The sequence below is a fragment of the Cavia porcellus genome, unplaced genomic scaffold (assembly GCF_034190915.1).
Source record: "Cavia porcellus strain 051 isolate PalLab524CR breed Dunkin Hartley unplaced genomic scaffold, mCavPor4.1 scaffold_27, whole genome shotgun sequence".
Lineage (NCBI taxonomy): Eukaryota > Metazoa > Chordata > Mammalia > Rodentia > Caviidae > Cavia > Cavia porcellus.
The window spans coordinates 37,280,303-37,302,177 of NW_026947510.1; the positions used below are offsets into that span (position 1 = coordinate 37,280,303).

Sequence of the window (21,875 nt, forward strand, 5' to 3'; positions counted from 1 at the left end):
GTTGCTGGGGGTCGCCTGACACTTGTCCCTACCCAGCCCTCCTGTGATATTCTCATCTTAGGCCTTTAGACTTCCTCCTTAGATATAGGTGATGGTATTGGCAGCTCTCTCCACTGCAGAATGGTGGATTTGTCAGCTGGATTTGATTTTTTCCTTTTGCTTTGAAGGTAATAGCACATCGGTTGGTTAGGGTAGAAGTAAAAGGAGAAAATCCTTTCCATGGCCCTATGGCCCTTCAGTGAGCTGCTGGATACCTTTCCTCAGTAAATTATGTCACAGTGTTGCCATCATGCCCCACGACACAGAGCTGGCAGGAGAGTGCCCTTTCCAAATAGTGCATACCGGGCAGCTTTGTGCCATGCGCTCTTGTAGATCTGTCTTCTTGGCTTCACCTCCCCTCTACCACATCCTAGACCTTGTCTACCGCATCCTCTGGTATCTTCGGTGACCCAGAAAAGTTGAAAGTGAAGCTGTCCTTTGTGGCACTGCTGAATGAGAAGTGATATTCAGTGTCGCCTTCTCTGTGAGGGGCAGGTCTCATTCTCCATTTCAGGAACAGTCGTGACTAATTCCCAAAGGCAGTTTTTGATCATTAGGACATGGGAATAAATAAAATAAAATTTATTGTTAATGTTATACCAGGAACAATTGAAATATTTGATTTTTAATGTTTAAAGTTTAAGAAAAGGTATTACAGTTAAAGACACATTACCATTAATCTCCTTCAAAATATTCCTGCTTGATTTGAACATCATTCTGGCCCCTTTCTAAGCAGTGCTAGAAATTCTCTTTTATGTATGTAGAAGGTGTGATCAAAAATATGGGGAATGTTGCTGTTGCATTCCAGCTGACACAAAGGCAGGCTTATAAAAACATGACAGTTGTCCTCATCTGGTGCTGCATGACTTCTGACTTTTACCCAAAGTCAAATGACTAGGAAAGGTAACATTTTACATTGATTCAGAGCATTGAGGTAGGATGACAGCACAACTGAGGACAGTCACATAAGAGGACCTGCAGAACTGCTTCAGAAAGTGGCAAGAACAAGGGACATGTGTGTTCCAAGTGAAGGGTATTCTGAGGGGGATAATAGCAATGCGTGTTTCTACTATAATAAAATTATTTTGAAAGCATAAACATTTGCTGTATTTTTCAATCAGACCTGTATTACCAGCACTTCGCATAGTGTTTAGTAAAAAAAGAATTGTTTTGATTGAAAATATAACTGGATGTCTGAGTACCCAGGTGTTCCTTAAGTGTATGTATTTATCTTTTCTAATCAGATGGTTTTCAACTTACCCAAAATTATATGTAGCAAGAATTTAGAATGTTTATGGAGAAAATCGCATGTGGTTTCTTTCTCTGAAATATTTCCACATAAAAGTAAGAGCTTGTTAAAGTATTAAAAGTCTTTGGAGGTTTTGAAATTTCCCACTGTTATTAAGGGAAGAGAAAGGAGAAGGGAAAAAAAAGTTTTCTTTTTGCTTTCTTGGCCTATAAGGAAAAGGGAATTTCATGAAAACATGAGACAGAACAGGAAGTGTTCAGAGGCTTAGTCATTCTTGTGAGGTATGAAAAAGCCCCGTTGCATTGTCAGATTGTTTCTTTTATGGACCTAGCACTTCCTACTTTGAGCATACCTTTCTCCCGGAGGGCTCAAAGCCCTTTATGGTCATTAATCTTGCATCCTGCTTCTTTTCTCAAAAAATGGAGATATTAAACTTCCATTTACTGGTGTTATACCAGCTAAAACTTCCAATTAGATGTATTTTATCTGTTTGGATTCATTAGCTCATTTGAGCCCTGTAAGAGACAGTGGGGGTAATTGACTGTCTCACAATTCCTGAGACTTTCATGGTTTTATCACTTACAGTCCCACATCCCAGGACCCCTGTCCTAGTCCCAGGCAAACCAAGAGGGTTGGTCACTGACATAGAGATCAGTTCAAGTAACTCTACATAAAAATAAAGCATTCCACCCTGCAGTCCTTACCTTAACTTGGCAGCTGCCTTAGAATTAACCTGGGCAGCAGTATGAGAATGGCTCAGTAAAATCTTTCATGCACTTGGTAGAGGAAGATTCAAAGCATACAGTTATAGAATGAGAGAAATTTGAGATAAGTACAGAAATCATAAAGTAAACTTGTTGGTTTCTTATTTTAAATTTTTGTCTACCCTTTCTCTCTTTAATATAGTATATAGTGAAAAAATGAAAACAAGAACTGATAACTACCTGACTTCTGAAACAAGAAGTGTGATCTCAGATAACTTCTGTTAGTCTTGGATTTTTCATCTGAAAAATGAGGATGCTGGTCTTACTCTCTCAGAGCCTTTCCTGCCCAAACTCACCATGGGGAAGGAAGCAGGAAACTGACAGCGGAAAGGTCAAAAGAAAACAGACTCTGTTATGCTTTAGAACTAGAATGTCCCACAAAACTCTCAGTGGCATGGCTTTTGCAAAGTGCCAGAGTCATGGGGCATACTTACCAGTGGATCACTCCACTGATACGATCACAGCAGAAATGTGCTGTTAGGAGACAGGGCCTGATGGGAGGAAGTGGGGTGCTAGGGAAACGACCTGTATTATCCTCCTTGGCTCCTCTCTTCTCTCACTGCTTCCTGGCCACCATTGGCATGAACAACTTTCTTCTGCCATACCCCTCTGCCATGCTGTTTCTGCCCTTGAGCCAGCCAACCATGGACTGAAGCCTCTAAAAACTGTAAGCCCAAATAATAAATAAACCTCTCGTCCTTTAAGCTGTAGGTGTCAGGTGTCCTAGCGACTAGGAAAGTGATTAGGACAGACTCTGTCTCCTTTAATAAGCTGTGTGTAGGAGAAGGACAGTTTCTTTCAAATATAAACCTTTTAACATATGCAGGGCATGAGTATCCATCAATTCCACCCACCCTTTTCTTCCGCCTGTGCGGTGATGTGTGTGTGCGTGCTGCTTTGTTGGTCCTGGAGGTATCAGGTGCTCCAGTCTGGCTATGCATACGAGACACAGACTCACCTCTGCCTTTAGAGGACCCAGGGCAACAGTGCTGTTTAGTCACCCTGTCACTGGGCCTCGATATATGACTCTAGAGGTCAGAATATGCTTTCTTCCACTTAAATTGCCCAATTCCAGCTTTGTAATCACCATGTGAAATGCTAGGCCTTTCAAAACTATTTTATAATGTTTTTTTTTTTTTTTACCTTTACCCCCAAGTTTGTGGTACTGCTTTCATCTGGCCAAAGATCTTTACTTCTCATTTTAGAGAGAAAATATAGAAAGATCCTGGCTTGGGAATCTGACATGCTTTGCATCAAATTCTAGTGCCACTTGTGTGACATTGGAAAGCAGGTTCTTAAACTTCACTGAGACTTGGTTTTTCCTTTGTTAACAGAAAGGTGTAGTATCTTAAAGTATCGGTACCATAAATGGTACATGATGTATTTACCTTTTTCCCCCCTTTTAGCTCTTCCTTTTGCTCCTTGACATAACAATTGTTTGTTTCTGTTTTTTTTCTCCCCTCTCTAACTTCAGTGGTTGCAGAAAAGTGTAAGTTACCGTAGAGGAGAGTAAGTGCACAGTGCGTGGATGCTTATGAATAATTGTACCAGCCCTCCCCCTGACAACTAGTACAAGGCTGTGCTGCCCCTCTGATTATGGAATCAATTGGCAAAGAGATAGTTTTAGCCAAGATCTAGTAACTTCAATAAAGGAAATGAGATGCGTTTATCGTTAGAGGATGCAAGTATCTTCCCTGACACAGGCACACGCACACACTTACGTTCACAGCCTCTGCTCAACAGCATTGAAGAGTTGATCGATAAGTACATGAGGAGCCGACACTGACAGGTGGCCGGTTGTATGTATTGTAGCAGGCAGCAGGAAAACTTTCCCTTAGCAAACTACTTGATGTTTTTAGCTGTGGCCTCCAACATGTTAATTAAAAGAAGGAAATGCATCTTTTTCCTTTGGCCAGAGCATGGATAACTGGCATTACAGGAATTGTCTTACAGTATTCCTCCTTAAGTCTGTACCCAATCCACACAGATGGAGTGTCTGATCACGCCAGGACATGCAGACCTGGCAGCAGCTACTTCTCATCCTGCGTAGTCTTTATAGGAACCAGGTCTTTTGATTTCCATTTTCTTGTTTTCATTGTATTTTTTTCCATACTTCAAAACAGGTGATTTGCAGAGGGACTTGAAAGTATCTTAAACTTTCAAGTAATAGATGATAATTTTGTGCAACCATTGTGTGTTTTATCACAGAGTCTGCTATGCATTTGTGTCATGCCCTAAGCCTAGTATAAGGGGAGCCACTGAGACGTCTCAGGAATGACCACATCAAAGTCATGTAGTATGGAGTTAGGATTCACCAGGTGCTTCTAAGCATGAAATGAGATTTGAAAGGTTCCATTCTTTATCTTCTACTAAAGAGTAGAATGTCTTGATAATTTATGGCATATGGCATGTGCCCCAAAGGTGAGGAATTTGCCCCTTTTAGTGATGCTAATTTCTGCTTCTAAGCCTGCTTCTTGTTTCCAAGTCTACAGGTACCAGGGTTTATCTGGGGCTTAGCCCAACCTTTGGTGTGTGTAGGTCACCTGTCAATAAAAGTGCCTTTACCCCAGTATCAGCAGGGCAAGGATGAACCTCTGGCTCTGGATGTCCATGGGAGTTAGGGCAGTGGGAGTTAGGCTTTGGAGCACTGTATGTCTAGACTTTATCAGGGGTAAAATCAGTTTGTCACCTAAGGTGATGTCTTGAGTATTATTAAGTAAGAGAAAAAAAGCAAATATCCGTGTATCATCTCCTTCAGTTTCAAAAATAATCACCTTAAAAGACCATTTAATTGAATTGTACAACTATTGCTCACTGTAATCAAAGAAGAGACCTAGACTTATGAGTAGGCTGTGGGTTCTGACCTTGTTAACATTGTGCAAGATGAATAACATTGCTGAATTCCAAGTTTTTAGCCATTAAAATGGAAATTAAAGTGTCATACTCGTTTGATTGCTTAAAAGTTTAAATGAAAAAATATGTCAGTCTTGTAAGAATTGACAGTGAACGATAGCTTCCCAACCCCCTTTTATTTTTTACTTTAAGGTTCTTGAAGAAAATATTGCTCTTTTCCTGCTCCTTTGTACACCTTAGCACTTAGCAGTGTCATGCATGTTTGTTGAATCAAAGAAAAATATTTTATAAATGTCATGAGATTATTGGCTTGTTCATTTGCCAATTATTAATTATCAGTGTGTCAGGCACTGTGCTCAGTAAAACAATCATCGTGCATATGCCCATGTATTTAGTGTAGCTAAGAAAGAATAAATAGAAGATTATGATAGTGAACAACATTGATACTTGAAATGGGACTTAAATTTTGGAAATGATTGATCTCATTTGGTATCATGTCAGACGGTAAACTTGATTGTATTTTTGGTTGGGTACAAGTAATTGAAATTAAATATTTATAACTGGTCTTGGCACTTCTAAAAGATGTAGTTCAAAATTATTTTTGAGGAATGGTGATATTAAAACAAGAATGAACATATTCTGAAGATTAGTATCTATGTTGAGAGTTAACAGATAACAGACTTGATGGGATAGGATTATAGTAGCCAAGATATTCCAAGATCTTGGCACTGACCAAAATAAGGCTTAAAAACCAGTCAAATAACTGGATAATAGAGTAAATAATACCTTTTGAGAGAAGAAGTAAGAGATGAGGCACAGCTAGTGGCTTATAGCAAGATTTTTACATAGATAGTTGGATTTAAAATGTTAATAAGTGACTCTGTGGGCCTAAGTGAAAACATAGGCCAAAAGATGAGTTTGTGTTGGCAATGAAAAGTGTTTTGAGTGAAATTGTCTTAACCAGGCCTATCATTTCAGAAATACTTAATCAGTGTTCGCTGTGGTACAAGAGATGTGATGATCAAGAGAGGCAAGACCCCCAGTCATGGAGAATTTTCTTTCCAAGATAACCTCCCCTCAGGGGTGCATGGGACAGCCTGCAGCTCCTTTGTGATTTGTGGATCTGAGATTCAGATGATGTTGAGGTTGGCTGTGTAACAACACAAAAAAATCAAAGTTCAAACTCCAGTGAGGCATTGGCCCATAAACAAGGAATTGGGAAGAGTGAGATTTAGATCCAAGCTCAAGGCACAGTCTGGTGAGGCCAGGCAAGCAGGGGCAAAGGAGACCCAGCTGGGACATTCCAGAGGCAGGACAGGGATCCCCAAGTGGGACACCTGAGGCCGCATCCAGAGATGCTCTGGGAGGGACCTTCCTGGGCAAACCATTAGGCTGGAACGATGAAGTCAAAATCTTCTTACAGGAAACTGTAAGAAGTTTTTTGAATACCCATATTGAACGAGAACATGTTTACTAGCAGTGTTTGAAAACAAGTGGGGTTTTTGTTTAGTTGTAGGATGCTCAGAGTCACAAACAGAGAATTGCATTCTCTTAGCTCTTACCTTGTGAATTAAATGCAACATACTGAAGATCAGTCTTCAGAAAATCAGATTGATTAACTTTTTTTTTGCTAGTCTGAACTGAAAAAAATACCACCAGTTTTTCTGTCTGCTTAGGGATCTAATGTACATAAAAATGTTTCAGTGTAAGGAGATGGTGCATATTAATTTTTCTTAAGCACTTGACCAAAGAAATTGACAAGGGGGACAGCATTTGTCTTGGATCCTAGGTCTGAAAGAAATGGAAACTATTGTGTAAGAATAATATGCCGTGGTTGGTATGGCCTTTTCCATGTATTTTAACTCATTTGATTTACTCAAAAGCTTATACTCTATCAGCACAGTTGTCACTGCTATTTCACAATGAGCCCAGGAAACTGAGTCCTAGATCTGCACCTCCCCTATCGTCTTTCGTAGTTATATGGGAAGAATCAATGTGGAGGAAGTCATGAGTGTGTTTGTTCAGGCTGAGACTTTTGTTATTTCTCAGCCTTGGGAGTAGAGGAAGGAAAGCAGATAAGGATGACTAGAATTGTGAAAGAATAAAGGCAAGGTGCCTTAGAATTGTAAATAGTAAGACACCTCCCCCAATTAAATATCCCTTTCCTCTGAGGGAGCACAGATTATCTTTTGCTGAAATTTAAAACTCTACATTGTGAGTTTAAATTCTAGCTGATAAATAAAATAGTATTAAACAGGATACCTAAGGCTTTGGGTGTTGCTCAATTATATTTCTAGGTATCATGTAAGAAGTATTATGGCAGAGTTCAAGAGTGATCCAGTAAGAAAGGATTGAAATGCACAGTGATCATTTGTGTTGGAGAGGTGAGGTGAAACTTTGCAAAATGGAGCTCTGAGTGAACTTGTTTTTCAGCTCTTTGGGAAATTTGTTAGGTAGTTGAGAGACAGAAAGACAGACAGACAGACTTGACTTGATAGAGACTTAACTGTGTTCTTATTGCTAAGTGCCACAAAGCTCTAGAGCTTTTGTGTACAGAGGGCATGAAAGTACCCCACCTTTTTCATTCGTCTCTGTAAATGACTTTGGAGAAATGAAGAAGAGGAACATGGTTCCTGTGTAGTCACGGTCTTACCTCAAGTCACTGAATCTTCCAAAAGCATGGGGACAACTCCTGCCATGAACACATTGTGGGTACCATGAGCACTGGAAATGGCTAGTGCCACCCAGCAGTGGAATTCATTCTTTCTTTTGTAGTAGGAATCAAACTCAGGACTTTGTATTTTCCAGGCAGGCACTTATGCCACTGAGCTGTATCTCTAGACCTTAAATTCTTTAAGTTTAATTAAATTTAAAAGCATTTCAAACCAGTTATTGAAACTCCTTTTAAGAACTTTTTATAAAGCTTAAGCCTGTGAATTTACCTTTTCCACTGTAAATTTTATGAAATCCAAGTACAGATCAAATATTTCCAGTGCAAATTTAGTATGTAGAAATATGAGATGTGATCAAAATATGATGAATTTTAAATTTCAAAAATATGTTACAGTAAAAGACACATTGGCATTAATGTCCCTCAAAATACTGGAATTGAACACAACCTACCCCATCATTTTTGCCACCTCCAGCAGTTCTGGAAATCCTGTTTTGAATGTCTTAATTATGGTGTCCTGGCTGTCTTGGTGTTCTGAATCAATTTAAAACATTTACTTTTGACAATCATTTTGACTTTGGAGAAGAGCCAGAAGTGACATAGTGCCAGATCCAGTGAATACCAGGACACACTATAATGTTTCTGTGAGCCTGCCTTCTGTTGGACGCCACTGAGTAGCAGCAGCATTCACTGTATTTTTGATCACACTTTGAAGGGTTTTCTAGGGAAAATTGGTAGACTACAAAAGCTTGAGACTCATTTTACCTATTCTATTAACGTGATGTTTTATGTGGGTGGGTTTATGACGATCAAGAGTTGGAAAATAGGTTTTAATAAGAGCAAGTTAATTGAGAACATATCTTGGCCTGTGTTAATCGGAATGATTTTCAAGTGCATTTTTACCCACTCAGAAACCATTGATTCTCCCAGAAACAAAGAACTGCAGGAGTGCTTTGTCATTTGTGTCTGTTTGATCCTTTCACCTTTTCTCTAGGCAGAAATCTCAGTGACTGTCAGTATGGATTTCATTTGCTGGGGGTAAGGACTATAAAGGAATCCAACCAGAGAGGGAATTCCATTGCATTGGAAACACTAATCCTCTCCACCCTACCAGCTCCAACTGATTTTTTTGAGTCCCTTCTTCAACATTTTTGCTAAACTTCTGAGATCTTCCCCTTTGCTAATTCTAATGTTGCCTGCTATATGTTAGGACTGTTGGTGAAGCCCCTGTTAAGGCTTGACTTGTGTGCAGTAGCATGCCATCACAATACGGCTTGCACGTTGCTTTCTGAAGTTGCAGAGAGAATTATACCCATTCTAGTAATTTCAGTACCCAACTGAGTTTCAGATCTCAAAGCCATACTCATGCTACAGTCCTCTCAGTTTTAGAGCTGTGTGTTGTTTCAATAAGGAAGAGATAAAATGCTATTAATACAAGATGCTCAGAAACTGTTGAAAGTTTTGTTTTACAGGAAGAATTTAATTTCTAGTGGCTTTTTATCTTGATAAAGTTCTCATTAAAAAATGATTAAGTCAGCTGTGTTCCTCTCCCCCCAACGTGCACACACACTGGAGATTGAATCCAGGAACTACTGAGCTGTATCACAAGCCCTTTATTATTTTTTATTTTGAGACAAAGCCTCACTAAATTGCCCAGGCTAGCCTGGAACTTGTGATCCTAGTAGCTGGGATTACAGGTGTGTGTCATCAACTCTTATCTCTTTCAGGGCACTTTGTGTATAGACTTTCATCATGAAGAATGCAAATTTTAAAAGTGTTATAGGTAGAAGATGTGCTCTGGAGAAAGCATTGGGGCAGCATTGGAGCTGGGAATGTTAATTTCATCTGAAGTTAGTTGTATGGCTTGTTCAAGGTTCTTGTTAACTCTTCAGCCTCAATGTTTACATCTGTCAAGTCAGTTTTGTGCTAGTTCTGGTGGGTCCTGGAGTGTTAGGAGGATACAATGACATGTCACAGAAAGGCTTTAATCTTGGTTAAGAGTCCTAGTGGGTTCATGCCTTCTAGTAGTAGTTTAGGATTCCAAGATTTTGTTATGAAGTTAGCTGCTTGGTGGTAAAGACATTTCTTCAGGTTATAATCACTTGATAGTTCAATGTGCCAAATTCAAAGACCTACCATTAGTAGCAGCAAGCAAGATTACTTTGAGGGGGAAAAATGTGTCCCAATGGCCATTGTCCAATGGCATAAGTGTTTTTTTTGTTGTAGGCCTGACAGCCACAGAGGGGCTCATTCCCCTCCCCCAGGAAACCGTAGCCTCCCAATCTTCAGACCACTTGCCTTGGCCATTTTTGAATGGGAGAAGGATGTGTGGGGCCTGAGTTCATAGACACAGACACATGGACACAGACACCACACTTCTGGGGATGAGAGCGAAGGCAGGGCAGCCCAGAGGGGCATGGAGTTTCATTTCCTCTTGCTTCTCCTCCATTAATCTTACCTTGGTCCAGCCACATAGCCCTAATGCAGCTGGTGTCCAGGACAAGAGTTCTCTGCAGAGCTCCAGAAAGGAAGGGTGAGAAGCCTTCCTGGAGTGGTTATGGAGAACTCTAGAGGCAATTACGGGAGGTCACCTGTATGTGACTATGAGGTCAGAGAGTCATCATTCAGAAACTCTATTGCTTTGGTAATCCCCTTTCATGGTTAAAAGTAGGACAATGGTAATTTAGCAGGAGGGTAGGACAATTAGCAAATCAGTTAATAAGGTCTCTAAAATCTGTTTGAAATGCAGTTGTTTACTTGATACATTCTATTTAGTCTCAGTTTAAGGCAGTGGTTTTCACTCTCCGCTTTGAAAATTGCAGTGACCTAGGAAGTTTGCTTAATGCCTGACTCCTATCCCCATGTCCTCTGATTTACTTGGATACTAGAATTATTTTAAAGTTGCTCTGGAAAATTCTGATTTGCAGCCAAGATTCAGAATACCTGATTTTAAAAGTGTTTCCTAAATTCTTAGCTTATCCTGAGTCCCTAAAGTATGTCCCTAAAGTATTCAGGCCTACTGACCACAGAGTGTTGAGCACTAACAGTTTGAATGAAGACATAGGATCTTATGTGAAATAAAATATTAGTTTCAACAATAAGGTTGCAAAAGTGCGGCATGTGAGTTTCCTTATTATTTCAAGCTGCTTAATTTCTGTTAATCACTGTCATCATCATGTACCACCACCCCCCTAATCTTTATCCTGTATTTCATTCTCATCCCGTCGTTTACGTTTTAGAATGGTATTAATTCTAATGGCAGTTTTGTGTTACTGTTCACCTTGTCAGCAAAACTTACTTTAGCAGTTATTTTCAAAAAACAAAACTGTGAGGTCTTTCTGACCATGACCACAGACAGGGAAGGGGAGGATGCCTTTTCTGATAGGCGTCTTGTGTCTAAGAATCAAGGGTGTTGATGTTTTTGATAAGTACAGCTGAAAAAAAAAAAAAAAAAAAAAAAAAAAAAAAAAAAAAACCTCCCTGAGATGGTTATTACTTCTGGAATTTTTCTAAAAGTGGAAACACAGATGTGCAATGTTCCTGATCAGTGTGTCAGGTTGTTTATATCCTACTTTTAGGGTCATGGGACACGGGGTAGGGGAAGGATACTTTCTGCTTTCAGTTCTCAATCAGTCATTTAAGGAGGTTGCTATTAATCTTCAATCTTGTTTTCAAATTATTAAATTACCATTTTGCATCAAGTTAGATTTATTTATTTATCGAAGTATCCTTTAAGGAGGTTGCTATTAATCTTCAATCTTGTTTTCAAATTATTAAATTACCATTTTGCATCAAGTTAGATTTATTTATTTATCGAAGTACTGGGGAATTAAATCCAGGACTTTTGTACTGAGCTACATCCCCTAGTCACTCCCCTCACCATTTTTAGACAGGGTTCTGCTAAGTGGCCCAGGCTGTGCTCAAACTTGTGATCCTCCTGCCTCCGCATCCTACAGTGCTGGGATTACAGACATGTACCACCATGCTTGGTAAGACAGGTTTAATTCTTAAAGCATGCCTTAAAAGTAATGCTTCCTGTGGGACTTCTTAAATTCTTCCTCATACTCAGATGCATTGCTTTTATGGGGATCTTTTGATTTAAGACAGTTAAAATAATTTGGAAGAGAATGAAAATATGGAAAAATCCATCTCATTTATTTTTGAGATACCATGCTATGACAGTAGAAGTTGGGCTTGTGATTCCAGTTTCTCAGGCAGTGTCTCTGAGATGTTGATTCATTTCTTTTACATTGCTTTTTTTAAGTATGATATTGCTTGGTTTGGTAACATTTGGTGGTAAATATTTCCCAAAGAATAAATCTTTCCCAGATTTAATTTATGCTTGTTCCTCTAGGTATAGTTTACAAGGCTTTTTCTAGTTGTATTCGTTTCATACTGAAGTACCCCAGGAATTAGCTGACCTGTGTAGAGTTGGGGAATTTCTTCAGTTTGACCATGGAAATGGCTGTAATCTAGCCTGCCTCCTCCCTGCCTGGTAGGTGTGGGGTTGGGGGGTCAGTTAAGGGCTTTCTAGGGCTTCACACAAACTGCCTAGCGGCTTGGCCAGACCAGCAGTACTGTGGTACAAAGTACAGAGCATCTTTCAGTATGCTTCTGATTACTCACTTTTGAATTAGAGCATAAGCCTGCTCCCCTAGCTCTGCTTTCTGGTCTTTAAAACCTGAAGTTTCTTATTAAGGCATGGGTGGTCCACTTAAGCTATAGACATTTTATAAAGATAAATGACAAGGCAAAACATCTTTTTAATTTTAAAGGAGGTCTGAGTTGCCTTCCCCCAACCTTCCTTACCAACCAGCTCACTGGGATTGTGGGTTTGAGCCATAGCTTCTCTTCCTCAAGACTTCTAGGATATTTCAGTTAAGTAAATAAAAAAGAGCCATACTTGAGTGATGATGCAGCAGAAAGAGGAAAGCTGCTGGAGGAGATGAGGGGACTTACAGGTCTCCAAAGCTGGTGGAAGCAAGTGAAGAGATAGAGGAATTCATGGTTACTGTGCAGGTCCCGAATCCTTTGGGCCTCTATTGTCTGCAGGCACCTGACCTTCAACCTTCTCTCTGCCCAGGTTCTAAGTCCCTTGAGTCGTGTGGCAGCTCCCACCCGAGGGCCTGGTGAGTGATGTACAACAGTGGTCACATCATGGATACATGCCTACAAGATCTCTCTCTCATTTGTCGGGAGAAATTGAGAAGCATCTCTAATGTTACCCTTGATAGGAGTAAATAGCAACTCTCTCAGTTCATTACTTGTTAGCCCCAGGCAGGGACAATGCAGATTGGCTAATTGTAATAGCCACACCATTAAAGTAAATAGCATTAATGGAGAAGAAAGCAGCTAAAAAAAGAGCTGAACTTGGCTACTTTGTTGTGCCCGGGATACAAGCTGCTGCTAATTTTAAGTACCTATTTTTTCTGCTGCTAGAAATAAGAAAAAAGGATTTAGTGACCTTCTTTCAAAGGTGGTTCAAAAGCTTAGGGGCATTTCTGGGTAAATCCAACAGCAAGGCTTTATGTTTCCCAAAGGGACACCTGATAGTTCTGTGTAAATACAGCCTCCCACTTTTCCTCTACTGAAGCAGTGCTGCTGGCCTTCTGTCAGTAGCTCGTGTACTTCCATGGTCTTTCCAGGGCTGGTGAGCTGCTGAGCTTGTCTGATCTCTGCTTTGAGCAAAAGCAATCACTTATATTACGGCAGGGCTTAAGGGGGTTGTCTGGGGCTATGGAATAGCATGAATTAAATTTTCTCATCCAGGTCTGAAGCTTATAACCTTGCTTGCATGTGCATCAGCACTGGGTTCCAGCCAAATGAGCTAGCTATTCATGCATCTTTAAAGCTGGGCCTACTCCGTAGTACTCTCTGGAAACTACAAGTCTGGCACTAAAAGGGATCCCAGCTTTAGATTCTGCTTATTATTTATGTCAGAAATATCTAAGAAATTCAGAAAAGAAAAAACGAATTTCATGGCATCTCAGGAATGGAAAGGATCTTAATTTAAATTTTTGAAATTGGAGCAATAATGAAATCTGTTTGAGTTAGTTCTACAAGCAGGTGCTTTTTCAGATTATGTTCAGCAGAACCCTAGTGTCCTGCAAGGGAACCATGGAGATTAGTTGAAAGAGAAGGGACTCATAGTATTGATGTTATATTTGGACTATACCAACTGCACTGTAATTAATGAACTTTGACTTATTAGGGGTATAACTTTGAATAGAAGCAGAATCTGAGAGTTGTAAAAGAATCTCCACGAGCTCCTTCCCAGTGCAGGAATCCTTGTTAGAGCAACTTCTGTACCTTAACTTCAGTTAGCTGTAGGGGGAACAGTAAATATCGTACATACTTGGAGGAAATTACTTTTTTAGGGTACAGGTCTACATTGCTGACCCTGCCTTTTGTGATTATACAAATGCTATGATTTGGGTAAGGATCCCTCAAAGGCCCATGTGTTTAAGGTTTGTCCTGAGAATGGGCCCTTCAGGGAGGTGATAGAACTTTAAGAGGTTGCAGCTAATAGGAGGTCTTTGGGTCACTGGGGGAAGGGTTTCTCAAAGGTGATAGTACCATAAACAGCCCTTTCCTTTTTCTCTTTCCTTTCTTTGCCACTGTGCAATGGTTTTGCTCTACCATGCACTCCCACCACAATGAACTACCTTGCCACATTCCAAAGCAAGAGGCCAATTGGTTGTGGACAGGAAACTCCAAATCTGGGGGCCGAAATAAGCCTTTTCTCATTAGAAGTTGATCTGAATTTGTTACAGTAATGGAGAGTTAATACAGTAACTAAACCTTAACTCTTCTTATACTTATCTTCTGAAGTTTGAAGAGATCTCAAGGACTGCCTGAGATCTTTCCACTACACTGGTCACATATATCCTTAGTGTCTTCATTTCTGTCCATTAGGGAGTATGTCTTTAAATCATTGGAGAGGCCCAGCTTGGATTCAATACATTGTGATACTTGAAGTGGACTTAGCTCCTTAGTACAGAGATCTGTCTGCTCTAGGTACCAAATAAATGTTGACAGGGTCCTTTTCTCCTTGTGGCTCCTATTTATCTCACCTGCATGTTTAAATTTGCTGCTCTTGGATAAATGGAAAGGAGTTGAGGAAGAGAAATGGCTTCTTGTTGTTAAGGCATTAGGGAGAAAAAGTAACACGTTTGTACTCAACAATATCCAAGACAAGATTTCTGTACAAGGTGAAGTTATCATACACAAGCAGCCTATAAATGCTCTGGTGGCCCTACGGATTGTATTTTGGAGTAAATACTCATTCCTAGGTGAATTCTAATGCTGCTTTCATGAAGGCAGAAATTCTCTCATACATTGTATTTAGTCCTTTTCGTGCAGCTAAGTGTGTTTACACCCTCGATCTGGGCTCTCCATAGTATAAGTGACAGTCTTAAGAGAGAAGACACCATGGTTTAGGTGGCTGCTGAGTGACCTGTAGGGGCCTTGCTGGAATTCTGTGCAGACTGAGGATGCATATAAAGCAAGAAAATATTCCAAATATTCCTTATTCCAGGCTTGAACTTATTATCTCTTGGAATTCCCCAAGTCATGGGGTTATTGTTGAATGGGCAATATTACTTAAATGCAATTTCTTATTCTCCTCTTTAGTAGAAGCAGGGAGTGGGGTGAGACCAGCCTGTGCCCAGAGACCAGCTATGCCATCTTTTCAGCTGGTGGCTTGAGCAGATTGCTTAAGCCCTGGGATCTTCATGCAAATCAGGTTCCTTTCTGTGGAATGGAGATAATGATACCTTCTTTACTATGTTACTGTGCAGCTAAAATGAAATACAGGCTCCTTGGAAAGCACATACCTTGTACTCTTTATGCCAGTTTCCTTTCTTGATAGTTACAGCGATTGTATTTTCCAACCAAAATTGAGACATATGTTCTGCGAGGTATAAGTATTTGTGAGTACTCATGTGTATTTGTATGGGTAAAATGACACATATTTTTTTCTTGAAATACTAGTGCTAGACTAGTACTGTACCACTCTACCCCAGCCCCTACATAGAAGTTTAAATAGTGGAATCATTGTGTAAGGTCTAGGACTTAAAAATTATGTAATTGCTAATGCCTGATAAGTACAGGCCTCGTTCATAATAAGCACAGATACATGCTGAAGTATTTCTTAAATCATAGGAGGAAAAAATATCTCAGTGACCTTTCACAGCTTGATTGCAGGTGTTACCCTCCTCCTCTGCTCACTGTGAATAGATGTAGATCTGGGTAACAGAAAAGCTTAAGATACATTGACTTAATTGTGACCATTTGAGAGATGCAGTACACTGTTTTGATTGTAAAATGATACCTGTCAGGTGGTGAAGCAAGGGACTGTGCATTCCTACAAATTTCACATCCTGAAATATCTTCATAAACTTTCAGGAAAAAGGGGCTCCTTTTCCCTGGTGCTGCCAGGCTCCTAACAACAGCCTTGCATTGAGTGTAGCCTGACTTGTGCCCTCTCCTGTTGCTTCCAGGCTGAACGGGCCATCTGGATAATCTAGGGAGGAAGCTCCAGAGCCCAGGAATGTGGGTCCCACCCATCCTAATTTCCACAGGGTTTTCCCATTTGTTTTCTGAAAGTACTATTATGGATCTTGCAGGTTTGTTAAAAGCCAGGCACCACTTGGGTTGTAAAAATCTCCAGAGGGATGTTTCTCTTTGGAGGAGCCTTGGCTACCTAGAAGAAAACCAAATTGGCTGTCTGCTTTAGGTATATTCTGGAATCTCCAAGGGATAGAAAGTAATTGTTACAACTTCACTTCTGGGTCTGGTTTTCTCTCTCTGTCTCTCTCTCTCTCTTTCCATCTCTCTCTGTCTTTCTGTCTCTCTCTGTCTCTGTCTCTCTGTCTCTGTGTTTCTCTGTCTCTGTCTTTCTTTCTTTTCTTTTTTCTTTCTTTCTCCCCCCCCTCCCCCCCATTGTGGGCAACTGAACTCAGGGCCTCATGTTTGCCAGTCAGGTGCTGTGCTGCTGATGAGTCTGGTTTTCTTCTTCAGAATTCAGTTTGAATCTTTGTATTGTTCTTCCTTAGCCCAGGTCTTTGGGTATGTTGTTTTTTCTGGGGAGAGTCCAAAACTGTTATGATCTATGACTGTATTTGAGTCTTTTCTTGAGTTCTTTATCTCAATGAATTTTGAGATTGACAAAATACTTAGTGGAGTTTTTTTTGAGGCGAAGAAACTGATTCTCAAGGGTGTGTTAGTTTAGGTTCTTGTATCTGTTTGCATTCTTGAAGCCAAAAATCTAAAAAATGATGCAGACAAAATTTGCTTATTCAATTTTTTGGTGGTATAAAGATATAACTTGTTATTTAAAGTTTATTTAATGAAAGCTAGTATCACTACCTTGGATCATTTTGCAGACAGAAAAAATATACATAATAATTATATATGCAGGCATTAGTTCAGTGTATCTCAGTAAGCAGCTTTCACAGGAGAGATTTCATTTCTGTAGCTGTCCATCTACAGCGATTGGCTATAGTAGAGTGTCAGCTTTTCTGAAACTGCAGTGTAGAAAAGAGATTCTTTCCTCACACATCGAACATGGCCAGTGTGACCACTCTTGGTACCTGCCATTTTCCATCTTGTCTAGACCCAGATGTCCGTTGCAGTTACAGGCACTGAGACTCCGATAAAAGATGCTTGTGCAGTTTCACCATAGCTCCAGGAAGGTGGTGACCACTGTTGTGTTCCCTAAAGCTTTCAACACAAGCTTTAGATGTCATCGTTAGGGATAATCCTGGTGTTTGTAATGATCATGGGGCAATTTCTAGAAAAAGTTATTGAATCAAGAACAGCTCATCTGTACTGTACAGGAATCTTTAAAATTACCTGTAAAACCATCTCTGTGCAAGTTCTCAAAATTAATGTGTTTTTTTTACAATTCCTAAAATACTTGGTCTTTTACTAAATTACTATTCAATTAATAATAGGCCCTAAACTTCCCAAACCTCCAATCTCTTGAAAGACTTAATATTATGAGAACAGGGGCTAGGGATTTAGCTCAGCGGCATAAGCACCTGCCTTGCAAGCAGGCGATCGTGAGTTCGATCCCTGGTACCGATAAAAATGAAAAAGACAAAAAAAAAATAATAATAATTATGAGAACAGGTGCTTACCCAGGTGCATATTCCTGTAATTCCAGCTCCATGGGAGGCTGAGGCAGGAGGATTGCAAATTTGAGCCCAGCTTGGGCAATTGAGTGGTGTAGTGCTATTGTGTTCTAAAATAACAAATATAAAAAGGTTTAGGGATGTAGCTCAGTGAGAAGGCCATGGGTTCCATTCCCAGTACTGGAAAGGAGAAAACCCACAAGTGTTTAAATGTAGTAGGATGCCTATGATATATAGGAGTTCTTTATTGAATAATTTTGAAAGTGACCTTTTTGATAACAGAAATACTCTCTTTTGTCTGTTCTGTACTGTGACGCCTGGGTAAGCATATTTCACAGGGAAGGCACAGATTCTCAGGTTCCTAAGCATTCAGTTTAAAAATAAGCAGAATTAGACAAGTAGCCTTTATTGGCCCTTCATGGTTTGGGGGAAGAATGAGGAGAGGGAATGCAAATTGGTTTAGATTTGCTAGCTGCTCTTGTAGGACCACCCTCAAAAACTTTCTATTATGGTTAGTAAAATTTACATTTTAACCCTTGCCCACCACTATTTTCAGCCTCGTCTCTTTTCAGAACTTTCAGCTGCGCACACACACACGTGCACACACACGCAGCGTTTGCTACCCTTTCCATAGATACTACCGGGAACCTCAGAATTTCAGCACTTCACTTGTGTTCAGCTGGCCGCTTTAATGGGTTGCATCTACAAACCTGTGAGAGCAGGATGGTTTTTTTTTCACTATTAAAACAGTAATGTAACCACATCACGGGATTTTTAGTCACATCATTGACCTCCACCGGCAGTTTTTCCCTCTACAACACTTGAATGCATTAATATCAGTGTCTATAGCATTTTAGTTTAATTAGAGCAGTGTTTATAATCCTCTTGGGAAAACCCTAGCCCTCCCCCACGTTAGCATAAAACCCCTCTGGTTTTCATCTGTCTGACAGTTTGCTTTAGAGGTGAGTATGAGCTGTCAGTTGGTTCTCTAGCCCAGCCTGCCTCTTTGTTGGGGTCAGACTAGACAAGCAGTTATGAGAATAGATATGTCCCCTTTATCTGGAATATTGGGTGTTAATCTCCTTAAGTTCTTCTATCTGGAAATATTTGATTTTTCAAATTGCTGATGACGTGCTGACTTAGGACTGTAAATATAAAATGCATGGTTATACACCAATAAAATAAAAATATAAAGACCATGGAAATCACTCTAGAGCAGAGACAAGTATCCAAACTGCAACCCAAAACCCACTTCTTTATTGCAAAGTGCCAATATTGCAGTTAAACTTAAATACTGAGGTTTTAGTTTAGGAAAGACAACTCATCAATTAACATCTTTGGCGTTAAAAACACAGTAACACACATGCCATAGGTTTACCACCACTGCCCTAGAGTCGCAAACAGAGAGATACAAGGAGTTAAGTCTGTGGTGTGGGATTGCCAGCTGTGTGTCTCCTCCTCAGAAAGGCACCAGTGTACTGGGTAGTGTCCTTTCAAGAGTCCACCAAGTGGCCTGCTGCTTGCTGAACCCAGAGTTCTGAGGCGATGTGTTGGCTGCTGGCAGATTGCTAGAAGCCCTAGAAGCACATTTTGATTTTCTCCCTTATGGGCAAAGTAACTGTCTTCTGATTCAGACAGATCTCTTCACTGACATTTCAACTGAGTTTCTGGTCCTAACCTTCCCCTGAGTGGAAGCCATCATCAGGAATGAGAGGAGCTCAGGCACCCTTTAACCCAGTCTCCGGCCTGCCTTTTGCCATGAGATAGGACAGTTGTCTCCATCTAAAATTTTTTAGATGGGGTCTGGAGTGGTGGAGATGCATGAATCACAGAGGCATGAATTACATGTTTCAGTGTAATCATGAGGATAGGGAACTGTGGAGAAGTGAACAAATACGTGGAACCTCCTGTGACATGAAGACACATTGCAGTGGTAAAGTGGCACATCACACAACCTGTAAAGGAGCTGCCTCACTGGGCTCTTGTCCCTTGGTTGGAGAGCTTTGAGGACTGGGTTTCTCCAGCTTGTTATTGATGGAGTTGGAGGGGCTAGAATGAGGTGGCCCCTTTCTTTTGTGGATAAGCTAGAGGATCTTGTGAGTTTCCCCTTGCATTAAGGAGAAAGCCACAGTGTTATGAAATACTGTCTTTTTGTCTCCCACTCTTGCCTTGTCATTTGAAGACTCCGGCTGTACAATGTTTTCTTCATCAATAGTTTCATTTCTGCAAAACCCATAACAAAACAGAAAGCTATTTCTGGGAATAAAGTTAACTGTAGATAATTAGACATATGATGGAATTATGGGGTCATGTGAGCATTGAAAAGTATGAGAATTTATTAGAAAAACAGGCTATGTTTGCAAAGTTTAAAAGTCCATCTCACCTAGAAAAAAAACATTCAACAGATTTATTATATACCTTTGCCTCGTTCACTTCAGCCTCAAAACAAACACCAAAAAGTCTAACTCATCCCTAAATTTGAACTTTAAAATATGTGTGATGTTTGGTAAAGCTCAGGAAAAGTGAAGTTGAAGGTTTTGCCTCTGGGTGATCTTTCACAGGATATCTTGATTGATATAAAGAAGTCAAATTTAGGATTTATGGGCCTGCCCTTAATTAGGAAGTTGACCGGGAAGATTTTAAGTTGTGTGTTTAAACAGAAATAGGCCAACCACCCTACACGCTGCTAGTGGATGCCTTAGGGAAGGTATAAGCGATTCCATCCGGAAATTACAGTAATATGTATGTATTCACTTAAAATTGAGACTTCCTACCACACCCACCAAAGTTTCCAGGCTATGAGTAGAGGTTTTAATTTAGTTAGATGACTGGGGACTCCCCTAATTCTCTTTGCACATTTGATGAGAAATAAAATGTTAAAGAATTAATTATCTTTCCAAAAAGTAAATACCCCTTTCACTTTAACCCGTGATTTTCTTTTGCTCTTGCTTTTTATTTTCGTAGTGGCAGCTTACTGGTCTTTTCTTAGCTTATTTTTGGACCTGACGTGTCCCACTTTACACTGCCCAGTAAAACCACAGAAATGAACGGAAGTTATGTTTATGCATGGACTGCAGGTCAAGTACATCTGAGATACAGATTGCTTGCCATCCTAGGTGTACAAAATTGTTTCTTGCTATTATTTGCAGGATTTTAACTTAAAACTAACACTAATCTTTCCTAATCCATCCAATTTGCTTCAGTTCATTGATCAAATATTTCTGCTTGCTTGGATGCAAGGGTTAGGTCTCCTGAAGCTCTTCCCCATCAGCCGATAAATATCATCAGTTAAACGCTTCTTCCCTTAAGTTGAAATAATTCTTTTAATGGTCTCCAAAATCTTCAGAGAGAAAAGGAAATACTGATTTTGATACAAGGAATGAAGGAACGAGGAGATACTTGTTAATGTTGTAGATAATCCCGTAGGAAGGAAAAATTTAAATGTTGTATATTTTTGGTTGTAGTTATTATATAGTGAGATAGATAGAATAGAAAAATCTTGCTCATACATTTAATAACTAAATCGAGATCTTATCTTTGGAGCCATCACTTTCAACTTGGCCTGTTTAGCTCCCTCTTATTGAATCTGAGTATAGAATCATACTTGAATTAGAAGCTGGGGATATTGCCAGAAAAAAGGAAATATAGTTTTAATGTATTGATGCCATTAACTATGTGACTTGGAAAAAATAGTTTTTGAGAGAATTGCTTTAAAGCTATTCTCTTGGGTCTCTTTTTTCATTTCCTCACCTCTGCCTTTTCTGATTTCTAAAACAAACCACAGGGGAACACACCTGTTGACCTGAGGTCCATTTTACACCTTTCCTGCATATTAAAGATAAATCCCAAATGCTAGGCACCTGCGAGACTACTGTGCACAGTCTCCTGAGGTTGCTCCCTCCACACGGGTGTTCCAAATGCCCCATCTTCCTTTTGTTCCCCATCCCCCTGGATAGTTTCACACCTCCATTCCAACCTTTCATTGTCTTTTTCCCCCCTCTCCTCTTCCTGCTCTTATTTTTAACAGCAGGAACGAATTTCATATACACCTCCCGAGAGCCTGGTGCAGAGTTACACCTCCTCGACTCCACTTCATGTTCCAGTGCCTGGAGCGCTCAGGATGGAGGAAGACTCGATCCACCTGCCAGCGCACCTGCGTGAGT

At 40.1% G+C, this 21,875-nt stretch overlaps 1 protein-coding gene across 7 annotated transcripts in view; it reads left to right on the forward strand.

Moving 5' to 3' along the window:
• Positions 1-21,875, forward strand: part of Etv6 (ETS variant transcription factor 6) — a 214,068-nt gene that overhangs the window by 70,622 nt on the left and 121,571 nt on the right. For 4 of the 7 annotated variants that reach the window (XM_063238241.1, XM_013153143.2, XM_013153145.2 and 1 more), the window contains one exon: positions 21,740-21,869. The exons of 2 other annotated variants lie outside the window; for them this stretch is intronic. In XM_063238241.1, coding sequence (XP_063094311.1) covers positions 21,740-21,869 — 130 coding nt within the window. The remainder of the gene's footprint in view (positions 1-21,739; positions 21,870-21,875) is intronic. One more of the 7 variants, XM_013153144.2, reaches the window with a different exon arrangement.